Source organism: Perissodus microlepis, chromosome 1 (assembly GCF_051167445.1).
Source record: "Perissodus microlepis isolate ML-2025 ecotype Zambia chromosome 1, ASM5116744v1, whole genome shotgun sequence".
Lineage (NCBI taxonomy): Eukaryota > Metazoa > Chordata > Actinopteri > Cichliformes > Cichlidae > Perissodus > Perissodus microlepis.
In genome coordinates, this window is record NC_140461.1 from 15,316,340 (window position 1) to 15,331,222 (window position 14,883).

The window sequence follows — 14,883 nt, forward strand, 5'->3', positions numbered from 1 at the left end:
GTCCTGACTGATCAATCCTGAAATGATTTAGCTGACAAACATACTGTAGGCTTTGTTAGGATTTCTATCATTTATTCATAACATTACAGCAAAAAAATTACAACCAAAAGATTTTAAAATGGGGAAAAACAGAAACACAAGAACAAAGCAGGTAAAATCAGAAGAGTCACAGTTAGCCTTGTGGTTGGGAGAATCTTTCACATTTGCTGCTTAATAATGAATGGGGTTCAATAAAGTTAAGTACAGCTGATATGGATTAAACTGGTAAAAATGATACTGTGCAGATTCGTTTTGATCATAAATACATACAAATAATAATAATAATAATAATAATAATAATAATACATATAATACATATTCCTGAAACTAAAAGTCATCAAGATATGTTTTTTTTGTATAATCTGTTCCTGCACAGATGTAGTTCTGCTGATCTGACTCATACAGGTTTTACTGAGAAAACAATTGAATAAATGTAGTTTTTCTAGCTGCAGACAAGTGTAGTGACTCCCACTGATATAGTTAAGTTCTTTTAAAGTTAACATTTCTGGTTAAATACTATAGCTCTATCATAGGAAACAGGGAATGATACTATACCTCTAAAAGGTAGATCTGGAGGATGTTACCTTTTGTCACATACAGACGACGATGGATATGGCTTTTTAGTTTGTTTTATGCTAAAGACCGAGCTAGTTTCACACTGACAGACATGTATGAGCTTATCTGGCCATGAAAGCTGTCCCCACCCTTTCACAGCAGGAAGTTTTCTATGCTTTAAATACCAAAAGTCAAACCTAAAATGTTCTCAGTGTTGAGATTGAGGTATCTGATAAAGTATTTGAACATTCTGACAAAACCGAGGTTTATGCATCACATTTTAAACTATCATAGTGTCACGCCAACATATTTTAACTGTAAGACCAACTTAAAGATTCAGTACAATTATGTATGCAGCCCTTTCAGCTGGTCCCTGTCTCAGTACTTTGTTTCATAGCACTCACAATAACGGAAACCTTTAAAACTGCGGTGCTTTAAGAGTGTCGAATTAAAAACTGGTCAACGCATGGACACCTGCCCGGGTGGCCATCTATTGATCTACAAAAATATACAAGAAAAGATTCAGAATTTTACACAAACAGGAAAATCAACATTGTCAGTAGCACTCATAACATTGTTCTTTAGTTAAGGTGTTATTTCTAATACTGCAGACCGTTTGATCTTCAGGAGACTTCACGTATTCGGTTTTAAAAAGAGACATTCTGCCTCTTCTAGGTCATTTACATCTCTGCACAGTTGAGGTGAATGATAACCATGTGCTACTCCACCGAGACGTACACACGAGCTGATACACCTTCATGGCCTCTTAGGCTTCTCTCACAGATCCATGCTGGGTAAGGCCTTGTGGGCAGCTGATGGGAGCTGGATAATGTGAAGTAAGAGTTTAGGAAAAGAGACAGAAGTCAAAGAAACTGTGGGAACATTGGTGACCAGCTGTTAAACACAAATCACTAGAATTATTTATAACAGTGTTCAGATTAAAGTCCAATTTCTACTGAAAATAAAGGAAGGTTTAGTGGTAGAACCAAAACCAATTTTAAAGGATATCATGTTCTCTTGTTGAAGATGGTTGAGAAGTTTCTCCACTGGCGTGTAGCGTCTTAGCGTTGTGGCTGAGCCCACCATCAGCAGCTTGTGTTTGGCGCGGGTAATGGCTACATTCAGGCGACGCCAGTCCTTTAACAACTCTCCTAACTTTAAATAGACACGGAAGAAAGACTCTGGTCGGGTTTCTATTCACTCGCTTACATGAGAAAAAAAGGCGATGAAAAGAGAAGTACTTACGTTTCCTTCCTCTGCCGTGCTCCTGACAAAAGAAAGAATAATCAGACTTTTGTCCCGTCCTTGGTATCTATCCACTGTGTTCACCTCCACACCAGTGAATGCAGGCGACTGCAGCAGAGCCAGAATTGTCTTTAACTGCTGCCTGTAGGGGGCGATAACACCAATATCGCTGGGCTTGCACCCTGCCTGAAAACAAAAAGAATAAACACAGATTAAAATGAGTACCAACTACCAATAATTGATATAACTTTTAAACTTTCTATTTTTAATTATGGGGGATTGTATTAAAATAGGTAATTCATTATGTCTTAAGTAGCTCATAAACTTGGAAACTGGTGTACTTTTATGAGAAGTGAAAGCAGAGTGTGTATGAGGGCAGCTTCGGTGTGATTGCTTATTCCTCCTTGTTCCACTGATTCTAGTGCAGGCACCTGAAATGAACCAGTAGAGATGAACAAAATCAAACATCTTTCCACAGACACCAGGTCTGTCAGACGTGATTAAACTAAACCAACTTAATTTAAAAAAGAAAAAAGGGTCTCACACAATAACCCAATCTTATTTTAATTACTTTTTTCCCCAGTTAGTGTACCTGCTTTATTTTGTGTTTACAACCTCAACACATTTCAAATTATATAATGTTTGAAGTGTACGCTTTACTGTACTAACCATCGAGCAGTCCAGGAAGCAAACAGGATTGCTCGGCAACAGTGTAGACTGTATCCACGACAGGTCATGCTGGGGATGAGCCTCAGAGTACGAACTCAGCTCAGACTGGACAGACAGCAGGAAGGACAGGGTGAGCAGCGCTGCGGCTGTCCTCTCTGAGCCACACTCCAGCCGGCCTTCATACATCAGAGAGTTACTGAGAGACATGATCTGCCTAAAAAGATAAGAGACACACACGGATGTCATGGTCTGGATATACCTGTGGCTGTCACGAAGATTATAATCAACAAAAAACAAAAACACGAAGGCAAATGATTTTGTGAACTTGGCAAATGAAATAAAAAAAAAAAAGAAAATGGAGGAAAAATCCTTAGGTGTGGTATGTGTTTTGGTAAAAATAATGTCTTACATCTTGCCTGATGTGGCATTAATGGATGTGTTTATTGAGACTGAGTCACTGCTTTCTAATAATTCAGTTATACAATTCATTTATTGAAATATCTGTGTTGATTTTTCCTAAATTTTGCATCTCACATATCTCCTTTATACAATAATAATTAAAGCCACTAATACCTAAACTAATAAAAACTCAACTAAACATTTTCAAATAATAAAAACACTGGCGACCTAAGGTATCAATTTCAAAATCTTGTCACCTTATTCTTAAGTTAACACATCCACAAACCCGGGTGTCCACACAACACCCCATCAGTATTTTACAGCTGAGGGGTGGCAATAATTAGCTAATGAATCATGCTGACTCGTTAATAAAATCCAGCTGGATTATTTATTGTACGTGACCGATTATCACTTAGTGACATGGAAACAAACAAAGAAAAAAGAGCAGCGTGGGTTTAAAGGCTCTGCTTAGATTTCAGAAGACCAGATTAACAAATCATGCAGTGTTATCCTGGATGTAGATTACCTGTTCATTCGATACTGTACGTTGAGTTGTACCACTGCTTCACTATGCAGCTCTAGTCGCTTAAATAAACTCTCATCCATCCCAAGCGACCTAAAGGACCAAAAAAAACCCCCAAATAAATAAAACATTCTCACTCAACCCGAGAGATTCCCTAAATGCTGAATCTTCTCTGAGCAGTGACCCTGTAAATGAGCTGTATGTTATTATGGAAACAGATATTTGACCTGGCTTCATGGTTTTGCACTATTGGTGGGAGCTGTTGATGGTCTCCAACAAGGACAAATCTCTTGGCGTAGAACAAAGGTCCCAGGCAGATAGGCTGGCTGATCTGTGACGCCTCATCCACAATGCAGAAATCAAAGCGGCGTCGAGTAAAAATAGGATGCTTGATGCCCATACAAGTAGTTGCCACTATCAGCTGGAAAGATAGAAGAACAGCAAGGCTTGGCTAACCATACGGCAAAAAACACAAAACAAAAAAACAAGTCTGAAAGGATAATGCAATGATGATGGCAGTTTATTTAAAATCAGTGAATGTTGCATTTGTTTCCAAAAACTAACTCCTCACTTCTTTGTTATAAAGCTGTTCCAGGTCTGAAAGAGTGTGAACCCCCTTCTTCCTCACACTTTCTTCTGTGTATGGCAGGATGTCTGGATGAACCTGCAGAGAACCAAAAAATAAACCAGTTTTATTACCACATAAAGTTATTAAATGTTATCGACATTAAGTTTTAGTGCAAATATGAGAAACTGAATCAACTTTACTTAACAGCACAAATCAGTACAAATAGAAAGTTTATTGCAGTATAAAAAAAAAATGTGGACATCTAACACTGTCAAAGATATCGCACCTTCTGTCCCTGACCCAGACGCAGAAAACCAACTCTGAAACGTTTAAGCTTCAGAAGGATGTTATCAACAGCAGAGTGGGTGTAGCTGGTCAGCAACACACTAAAACCACAAGCATGCAGGATACGAACCTAAGAAGAAAAGTGAGGAGGACACAAGGACCAAGGTCACAGTTGGTGTTACAGCACACACAAAACGTTGATTTATGGTTAAAATAAGTTAATAGTGGTGGTTACCAGGGTGCAGATGGTTGTGGTTTTGCCTGTGCCAGGCATGCCGACTACCAGTGTGTAGTCTTTAGATAACAACACCTTCTTCATGGCCTGTTTCTGGGGTTTGTTGAGACCTACACAGTAACACAAATTCATTAGTTTTTCAAAGCTTCAAATACATATGTATGAAACTGAAATTTGAACACCTGTGCTGAGCTGCTAACAATGTGCTTATAAAAACACATTTTTTGAATTTGCTTATTAATAAAAATCTATGTATATGTTTTGATCTACGTCATAGTAGCAAAATGTAAACCAAAACTGAAACTCTAAAACAAATAAAAAGCAACATGAGAGATGAGTTACCTTTGAGGATGTCAGCCACGGTGTCCTTAGCCTCCCTGGGCAAAACAGAGCTGAGGTTGGAGATGAACTCTGGAGCTTGAAGGTCGACGACCAACTTCCTCAGACGATCACTGCACACAGTAAAAAATTCTCATCCATACAAGAAATACCAAGCGTAAAATGTGTGAAGTCATCATTTGTATTAAGTCACCTAAATGTTGTACAATCATAACTTCATATTTCATCTTACTGTCCCCACCTGTTCTGAGAGTTTTCCATCAGTTTGGAGAGATTGGTGAGGTGGGTGCTGAAGCCCACCACACCTTCATCCCCATCCAGCCGAAATGTCACATCCCTGAACTTCGACAGGTCCCTTTAAAGCACATTCAACAGTAAAACAGGTGAAAAATCAGGTAGCTGAGCTTATCTGTGTCATCTAAAGACCAGCAACTCACTGCCCCTTTATTCCTAACCTGTCCAGTGTGCAGCTGATTACTGTCTGGCTGACCTCACACAGGTAACCTGTTGCCAAGCCAACAAGGCGACCCTCCAGGTCGCTAACGACAATGCGATCCCTGCTGGAGAGACTGCTGTTGGTCAAACCTTGCTGCGAAGCAACATGACTGCGGTGGAAATGATGAAGGAAAACACCTTCAGACTGAGCTATCACTGGCCCGCTGAGCTGCAGGTTCCCTACGCAGCTCCCGCTCTTCTCACTGGAAACACAAGCCAAGGTAAACAAAGTATTCAGAACTATAACAAGGGAATTTAAGCAAATAATTTATTTATTTTTACACAGTGAAGCAGTTGTCTTCATTCACAACCTCTGAGTTTTTTGATTATGCTGAATTTTAAGAGGAAAGAGCAAGTTTGCTGTCTTTGTTTGCTTTTCCTTCCTCTCTGGTAAACTTTAACTCAACATCTTGATAAAACCAAAGACTCTTAGCATATCTGTTGTTTGAAGGTCTGGCTTTGTACCTTTCCTCAACCGTCTGAAGCCACACACGCTTTCGGCTGTTTCTAGTCTCCATGGTGACAGACTCCAAGCAGCAGAGAAGCAGCCAGTGGGAAAAATAGTTAAGATGAGGCAATGTCAGGTGGCCAGTCTCTTGCTGTATAAATTCATGTATAACATCTTCAGTGACTGCAGAGCTGCGATCCACAGCCCTGAAAAGTGAAGGAGATGAAGCAAGAAGGACAGAAGTTGAGGATTTTTATAAAAATTGCGACGCTTGCTTTCCTTCAACACAAGGAAGACAAAAAAAGGGGGAAAAAAGGCTTACCTCTCATATAAGGCACAGTTTCTCTTTTGAGGACAGTACTGGCAGGTTTGTCTGTTGGTCAGTATGTCCGGCAGCCTGGAGAGGTAGCTTCGCTCAGCCTCTTTCTCCACACAGTTGTGAATGTGATGCACCAAAGTGTTCCTTAGCTTCAGCAGCTCTGCCATGAAACAAGAGGTTTAGCAATAAATGTGATAATTTGATATTTTCTTTGCAAAACGCATAATTATTCCAAGTTTCCCTACTTTTGAATCTTTTCATGTGAATTTTGCTCAGGTTGGTTGCTACATGAAGCGTCGGCATACAGTACCTCTGCGGTCCATGTGGCTGGGTGCTACAGGGTGCATGTTGCCAGTCTTGAGGTAAAGTAGAAAGCCGGCCTCGGGACTGTATCTCTCTGAGGTCATCAAAGTGTACAGAATCACCTGCACACAGAAACACACCTTAGCCTAATTAAAACAGCTTTTTTCATCTGAATCTACTGGTCTGCAAATCAGTGTCTATGCCAAGTAACCTGACTGCGATGCTCTATCGAGTTTGACTCCCTGCCAGTTTTCAGCTCCAGAGGGATGGTCTTTTCTTCTGGAATTCTGCGAAAGCCATTTCGCGGTCTTTGGATTCGAACCCGGGCCGTCACATCGATTTTTCCTTTCAGCCCAAACCTCGGAGACCAAACGTTCTCCTCTATGTCTGCCAGCTCTGTAATAGTAGCGACAGCTCCCGAGTCCTGACACCTACTTGGAGCTCCACCACTGCTAGAAGGCAGAGATGCACAAATAATCAGCATTAAAAAAAGCGTTGACTGGTGTTAGGCAAGTATTTAAGTCAAAACAGCCATTTTGAAATAAATAAACAAAGGTGTTAATGAAGTGTCTATTCTACTTAGACACAGGGCTTGATAGTAACCCCTGTACCTTCTTTTTTTTTTTTTTTTTTTTTAAATGTCTGCTATCACTTTTTAAACTATGGTTAACTTTACACTGAGCATTAGGTTTATTCCTGCATTGCTGATAACATTTGTGTGTGTGTATGCATACATACATTTTAAGGCTTATGGCTTTAGGTGTTTGAGAGTTGAGGTATTCCTTTGCCCAGTGTTCCAGTGAGGGGAGATAATCATGCAGCTCCTGCTTCATCTCTTCCTGAGTTACACCCAAACTGTACCTATGAACACATGCATAACAAAAACAAAGAAGGAACATAAACCAAACATGCAAAATGTCACACGATTAGTGAATTTTTAACCCGTCCCTGCAGTGAAAAAGAAATTTCATGTGCTCAAACTGACATGGTTATACAGCATTTCCATTTCCATATAGGGGAAAAAATGCATCGTGAAAATGAAAGCTGAATAACTACCCAACAACTATTCAAACAATCAAATATTGGGCTACAGTGCTAGCAGTCTAACCACTTACATATCTCCCAGATATCGAGGACTGTGCAAAGCCTCATCAGCGAGCTTAGACAGCGTCTCCGAAGAAAAATCTTTAGCTGTAGCTGCTCTTTGGAAGACTTCATGGACCATGGTGCCGTTAAGCATTTGCTTGCTGCCACCATCAAAACTCTGCATAAACATAAAACAGAAACATAGTGAAGTACATGTGTTCAAAGCAGGATGAACACTATGCACTAAAATCTATTTTCTAACTGTGGTCTTTGAAACAACAAAAAACCTCACTTAATAATAATTTATTTTAGTGATACTGCATTTTTTATTTTAAAAGAAAAAAGTGGCTATTTTGTTAGTGATTAATATGAGTGTCCATCACACCATAATCACTAACACATAAAGAATTTAAGAAAAAACTAGAGCCTTTTACCTTGAACATATCTCCCAGCACCGCACGCCTCATGCAGCGGATGGAGCTGGAGATGCTGGTACCTGAGATGAGGCTGTCAGGGAGTAAAACCAGAAAGCCCTGCTCCCTGTCCACTAACCAGGATCCACCATCAGAGCGGCCCTCCAGATGCACCACATCACCAGGACGAACAGGTGTCATCTCCCTGGGAACACCCAAGGAAAAATCATTTTAAATGAATTAGAAAGAGAGTGAAGTGAATAATGATGCAAGAGTGTACAATTACACTATTCTTCAATGATCATGGACTGTATAAATGTAACAAGTTAAAATCCACAGGAAAACAAACAACACAAATAAAACCACACAGAATAGACAGCAAGTAGTCACATGAATTTCCAGACATACTGATTTAAAAGTGATAAAATGCTGATAATGTCCAAACACATTATTACCATCCATCTCTAAGCAGACACGTCTCGGCTGGATGTAGAAGCTTGGAGCATGAGATGGTCAGCGTTTTGAGGCCAGGTCTCTCTTCAACGTTGATGACCCAGTAACGGTTTTTCGGTCCTCCACAAAGGATTACATGGTCTGGCACTTTCCTGTGAGGGCAGAAGGGACTTTTTAATCATAAGTGTTCCCATTTTCCTCAGAAAAAATCTGAATGCACTTGATTCAAACATGTTTTAATGAGAAGAAACAAACTGCAGACAGCAGCATCAGCTTTCAGTTTTAAGTAAAGATGACTGTTGCATCAAACTGTCAAATCTCTGCCTTTTTTAGTAGGTCTGCATAAATACTGATGGCTCGTTTTCATAGGCAATGCTAATTATGTCACATTAACATCAAATCCTTCAGCCCAAAATCAGATACTTTGTCCATCAGGGCTTCTTCATCTTTTTTCCCCTTTCCAAGTCAGCATTTTGGTGTCTTTCTCACCGGGATTTTTTGGTCTTAAGACCTTCGTTATGCTCCATCTGATCTGCAAACCATCTCTCATCCAGTCGCTCTTCTGTGGGACACGCAGGAGCCGTTCCTGTGTTAGAAATTGTTTGTTTTTAGTGTTTTAACATAAAAGGTAAGTAAATAGAAATTCAAATCAAACTACAAGCAAAGACAAGGTAAGGTGTATTGTACTATTTGTTTCTGCTCTTTAAGACTACAAGAAGTTCCAACATTTGTAACTCTGGTACAGCCTGGACAGGAGAAAATTTAATTCAATAAAGCATGCTGGGAAGTGCTGTGACACTGCAAAATGGTTGCATTTGGCACAGGAAACTATGTGAAAATAAGAGAGAAGGTCATACTGCCATTTTGCTCCTGATCCTGTGTTTTTTGGTCTCCATCTCCAACCTCCTTCGATGTTCTTGTGGTCTCTTTTACGTTTGGGTGAACCTCTCTCTCCTTTGAACCTCCGTGCAGTGCAGGTGTGATAGCTTGAGCACTGGTTTCATGCACATGTGCATTAGGAGTATCCTTTTCCACACTAGTGTGTAGCTTTCTGCTGGTTTTGGCCTCAGCTGCTGTCTGCTCCGTTATCAAAGTAAAACCAGAATCTTGCTCATCATATTCTTGCTGAGGTTTCTTCTCTTGGCCCAAAGAGAGGGAAGACACAGACTGCACTGATATTATTGCGCTTCTACCATCATTTAAGATCAATTCAGTGCCTTGACTGTGACCCACAGACTTGTCATAACAACCTGCTGAACGTTCAGTGGGTAAGGAGGGTGTTTTCTCTGGCTCAGTTATAGAATTTCTTTCTTTCAGGCTTCTACTCATAATCACTGCTCCTGTGGTCAATGGGCTGGTAGTTCTTGGTCTCTTGGCATCATGTGACTCTTCGGGGGGGCTGAACAGCGTTTTCATGGAGCCAGACGTTCTATCTTCCCTCTTGGCTTTTCCTCCATCCTTACCCATTACTCTCCGTACATTTGGCCCTTTGGAGCGGGGACTGCGACAGACAGGAGACAGCTGGCCGAGGTTTGCCAGGCACACCTCCTTCCTGCTGAGGTCCTTCTTAAAGGAGGGAGAGCAGGTATGCCTGATTTGACTGTTTGGCGTCTCAGGCACAGAAAGTAGAAGATCTGGTGAGGAGGGAAGGAGGTTTTCAAGGTCCCCAAGGACACTCCTCTTTAATGGGGAATGGACTCTGAACAGAGAGCTTTCACCATCTTTGACTGGAGGCTCAGTCTTGGGCTGGACCGCAGCCGTGGTGGATACTTTTGTGGAAGTCGGGAAGACCTACAAGCAAAACACTCAATAAGTAATTTAATACACATCTTATACTGCACATGCTATATTAGTTCTTAAAATATTTGACTGAACAGTATATGAATGGAATTACGTGACCATTATGAACAGATTACTAGTAAGTATCATCGTTCTTAATGACCAATAAGGACAATAATTGGTGATATTAATATATCATAAGACCTAAAAGAAACAGGACAGTGATACCTTTAGGTTCTGGGAGGAAAAGAAGGCAGAGATGTTCTTCTGCCCCCCAGGTAAGCCTCGAAGAACCTGAAAGAAACCATAATGACACCCTTCACATTGGTGAACCAAAAAAAAACAAAAAAAAACGCAGCAACATAAACACGACACAGTGGATGACTGATGATGCAGCAGCACTAAACCAGGTGTCACAATTAACAGTGACCCATTATTACCATGACAACAACCCACCTCGGCTTTCTTCATTTTCATCCTGTTCATGGCGACAGTTTAAACAGCAGCCAGGTGTGTGAACGCAGCTGCTTCAGAGCGCTTCTTTAATGAGCTGGTAGTTATTCTGTTGTCAGGAGCAGCCTAACCCCAGCAGCCACCGTCACAGTTCCCAGAAGACCGCTCGTTTCATTCGATTTCGACCGACTCTGCATCTCCACCACACCGACATGAATCACTAATGTCCCGGCCACAGTTAACCGTATTGCTCCGTTTTTTAAAGAAACTACGATGCTGGTTCAGCGCTGTCATTAATTTTCTCTGTCTGCTATTGAGGTTGTTTAAAAGTTCTGCGCGCCAATTTTCAGTTTCGCGGAACGGAAATACATCTACGCAGTTCCGCTAAAGAAAAGAAAACAACTTTTGGCGGAACAGGAAGTAAAGTGATGAATCATGCTGTCACCCAACGGTTAACAAAAAAATAAATAAAAAAAAATCGAATGTTTGTTTTACGTGAATTAATTTTTTATTTAATTTTATTAGATATAAAATAATAATTACACTGCAAGAGATATGTATTTATTTTCCCAGGAATTAGTATCAGGGTGAATTTGCTTTAAACTACAACATACAGTATCTGTCAGCTTTTTATCGACTTTATATACACTTTATATTTTTATTTACGTTCTGTTTTTTTTTTTTTTTTTAAAAACAAACCTTCTTTTGGTTGCTCCTTTTAGGGAAGGGATGGCAAACTCCTTTTATATTGTGAGCTGCATACAGCCCACTTTGACCATAAGCGAGCAGAACCAGTGAAAATGCCATTTCTGACGGTGTAAAGACGTTAAACTAACATTTAACATAACATAAAACTCGATATAAGAGTAACAGTATGTCTTAGTGTTTCTATATGATAAAGAAATGCTGCTGTAGCAAATGAAAGAAATCTGTCAGCACAAATGTTTGGGCTTTAATTGTAGGAAATAAATGTGCAAAATTACTGAAAATTCTGGTAGCTCGTTGCCCAGACTGTCCTCTAAATATAAAGCAGAAAGTCTTTTTTTCATTCACATAAATTTTCTAATTTTTATTTTACTGTGGCCATTGTCATTTAATTGTTTATCTATTAGTTTATTAGCTTAGTGTGAATGGTCTTGAGAGAGGTCTTTATCAGCAGGACTGTAAATACAGGTAAAAGTCCAAAATTGCCCTTCTTCACATTTTCCATAGCTGCCCAGTGGATTGGACTAAATTTTTCTTTTAAATTTATTGCACATTTGAATGTTTGAATAACTGAGTAATTGTAAAGAGCAGCTACTACAACATGTTATTTTTATCAGAGAAGAAACAAAGTTCTGATTTAATGATGCAGACATACATTTAAATCTTGTTGTACTCTTTTGAATCAGTCATCACCATTTAGTACACCAGCTGACTTTGTTTTACTGAAGTGTCTGAAGTCTTTGTGTAAAATCTCACCTTTGACATCTAAATATTTTTAAATATTTGCGCTACATTTCAGCTTCTACGACTGCAATGCTATGTTGCCCGAAATATATAATATAAAAAGGCTGATGGGAGGATCATGAATAGGACAATGAATCATTTTCTTCAAGGTGTAAATAGCAACTACTCAAAATGTAAAGTTCAGCAGTCATAGGAAAAGATAGCAGAAAGTTCAGAATCGGATGCTTTCTGCAATAAAATAAATAAAGATAAATCATATAAATTAATGAAGGTATTTTAGCAGAAAATGAGCTTTGTTTCAGGTTGACAGGAGCTTTAGGAAATCCACATAGCTATGCTGTTTGGATTTAATACACTTCACTCACCTTATTTCCATATGCAGACTGGGAGGTATATTAAAGCATGTGTTGTTTTTCATGTGTTTAAAAAAAAAAAAAAAATAGAAATGTCAAAGACAAAACTATCTCAGGTGCTCTGAGCTGGTGTCATTTCCTGCTCATGTTTGACAGCCCCTACTCAAATGTGGGATCTGAAATACTTTAAAAGAACCCAATAAAAGCAAATCCGGGCACATTTTGTGCTACTTTGACTTTTGTCGATTGCTCATATAACCTTTGTGACTCATCACATCCATAATAATTCTGGTAATGAATAACTAATTGATAACTACAGTGTGAATACCTCACACAATTAACTTAATTTCACGTGCTTGTGATAAATGTCGCATACACAAAGTTATTGTTACCTTGCCTTACATCAAAAACACAAGGTTTTTTTAATAGCAAGAGAAGTTAACTAGGTCTCTCTCTATCTCTCACTCACACACACGCCCGTTCAGCTATTTTAGTGAGGACCTTCATTGACATAATGGTTTCCCTAGTCCCTTACCCTAACCATTAAAAATGAATGCCTAACCATAACCTAATTGTAACCCTGACACTAAAACCACATTTTGAGCCTCAAAAATGCCTTCAAATTTGTGAGGACCGGTGTGTGTGTCCTCACAAGTGACTGTTGGTTCTCACAAGTATAGTAGAATGCAGATTTCGGTCCTCACAAAGATAGCTAGAGAGGAACACACCCACACACACGATGAAAGAAGAGTAGCTGTTTTGTGCAATTCTCAAATGCAGAGGTATATTTGAATAAAAACACAGGAAAGAAAAATAATTCAATACACTAAAACAAAAGTTATGTAAAATTAAAACTCCAAACAGAGTAAGTTTAATAGAGTGACCTTTCATTTCCAGGCTTCCACTTTGACCGTGAAAGCATCAAACTGGGTATTTTACTTTACCACCTGTTTCTGTCTGTGACCTGTTTCTCAATCCCATCAGACATCTTTACATATTCAACATCCCGTCATCTTGATGAGGCCTGATGATTTCTTGATTAAAGGAAAACTGAATCATAACAATCACCCACATCACCAATTTTTCTTAATATAGTCTCATGAATGAAACCTTGAACCCACAGCTGCACAGGACAATATACATTTACACTTAAATGAACACAGTCATCACAGTTAATTTGAGTCAATCACAAAAAGCACCTTCTTGCTGCTGAAATAACTAGTGTGTTAGATATGTCTGAAAATATTCCCAACAAAAGCACCGTTTGCTCCTACCTGATAAATGAAGAGGTTTATTGGGAAATCATTGAGCTGTTGTCTTTGTAGGAGACACTCAAAGAATTACATATTCAGTAGGAATAAACTTTTGTATCCTCTGGGATCTAAGTTATTATATGTGATAACCCTAACCCTGTCTTCTGGAGAAAAGTCAAACCTTTCACCAAAGAGTTTGTTTATATATATATATATATATATATATATATATATATATATATATACACACACACACACATATATATACACACACATACACATACACACACACATGAACACACTAGACAGGTCAGGGATAAAGTTATTGAGAAATTTAAAGCAGGCTTAGGCTACAAAAAGATTTCCCAAGCTTTGAACATCCCACGGAGCACTGTTCAAGCGATCATTCAGAAATGGAAGGAGTATGGCACAACTGTAAACCTACCAAGACAAGGCCGTGCACCTAAACTCACTGGCCGAACAAGGAGAGCGCTGATCAGAAATGCAGCCAAGAGGCCCATGGTGACTCTGGACGAGCTTCAGAGATCTACAGCTCAGGTGGGGGAATCTGTCCATAGGACAACTATTAGTCGTGCACTGCACAAAGTTGGCCTTTATGGAAGAGTGGCAAGAAGAAAGCCATTGTTAACAGAAAATCATAAGAATTCCCATTTGCAGTTTGCCACAAGCCATGTGGGGGACACAGCAAACATGTGGAAGAAGGTGCTCTGGTCAGATGAGACCAAACTGGAACTTTTTGGCCAAAATGCAAAACACTATGTGTGGCGGAAAACTAACACTGCACATCACTCTGAACACACCATCCCCACTGTCAAATATGGTGGTGGCAGCATCATGCTCTGGGGGTGCTTCTCTTCAGCAGGGACAGGGAAGCTGGTCAGAGTTGATGGGAAGATGGATGGAGCCAAATACAGGATAATCTTGGAAGAAAACCTCTTGGAGTCTGCAAAAGACTTGAGACTGGGGCGGAGGTTCACCTTCCAGCAGGACAACGACCCTAAACATAAAGCCAGGGCAACAATGGAATGATTTAAAACAAAACATATCCACGTGTTAGAATGGCCCAGTCAAAGTCCAGATCTAAATCCAATCGAGAATCTGTGGCAAGATCTGAAAACTGCTGTTCACAAACGCTGTCCATCTAATCTGACTATTATTACATAATAAAAGCATAAAACATTGCAGTTGTTTTGTTTGTAAA

General features: G+C 39.5%; 1 protein-coding gene across 5 annotated transcripts; it reads right to left on the reverse strand.

Moving 5' to 3' along the window:
- Positions 1–39: 39 nt before the first annotated feature.
- On the reverse strand, positions 40–14,567 carry dna2 (DNA replication helicase/nuclease 2). 5 transcript variants are annotated; one of them, XM_084931683.1, is made up of 25 exons: positions 10,610–11,320; positions 10,382–10,447; positions 9,232–10,165; positions 8,864–8,960; positions 8,377–8,526; positions 7,943–8,126; positions 7,538–7,686; positions 7,161–7,283; positions 6,634–6,874; positions 6,430–6,544; positions 6,123–6,279; positions 5,818–6,006; positions 5,313–5,555; positions 5,099–5,212; positions 4,861–4,970; positions 4,519–4,628; positions 4,285–4,413; positions 4,002–4,094; positions 3,658–3,851; positions 3,434–3,523; positions 2,509–2,722; positions 2,181–2,270; positions 1,840–2,025; positions 1,601–1,749; positions 40–1,423 (listed from the first exon to the last, which is right to left on the reverse strand). In XM_084931683.1, exons 1-25 carry the CDS (start codon positions 10,637–10,639, stop codon positions 1,372–1,374), a joined length of 4,209 nt encoding a protein of 1,402 aa, XP_084787809.1. In that variant the 5' UTR covers positions 10,640–11,320; the 3' UTR covers positions 40–1,371. The 5 variants fall into 5 exon arrangements, with proteins under 5 accessions (XP_084787809.1, XP_084787790.1, XP_084787780.1 ...); XM_084931664.1 differs by lacking the exons at positions 40–1,423; positions 10,610–11,320 and adding an exon at positions 14,483–14,567 and having other exon boundaries at positions 1,513–1,749; positions 9,235–10,165; XM_084931654.1 differs by lacking the exons at positions 40–1,423; positions 10,610–11,320 and adding an exon at positions 14,483–14,567 and having other exon boundaries at positions 1,513–1,749; positions 6,634–6,871.
- Between the last annotated feature and the right edge of the window lie 316 nt (positions 14,568–14,883).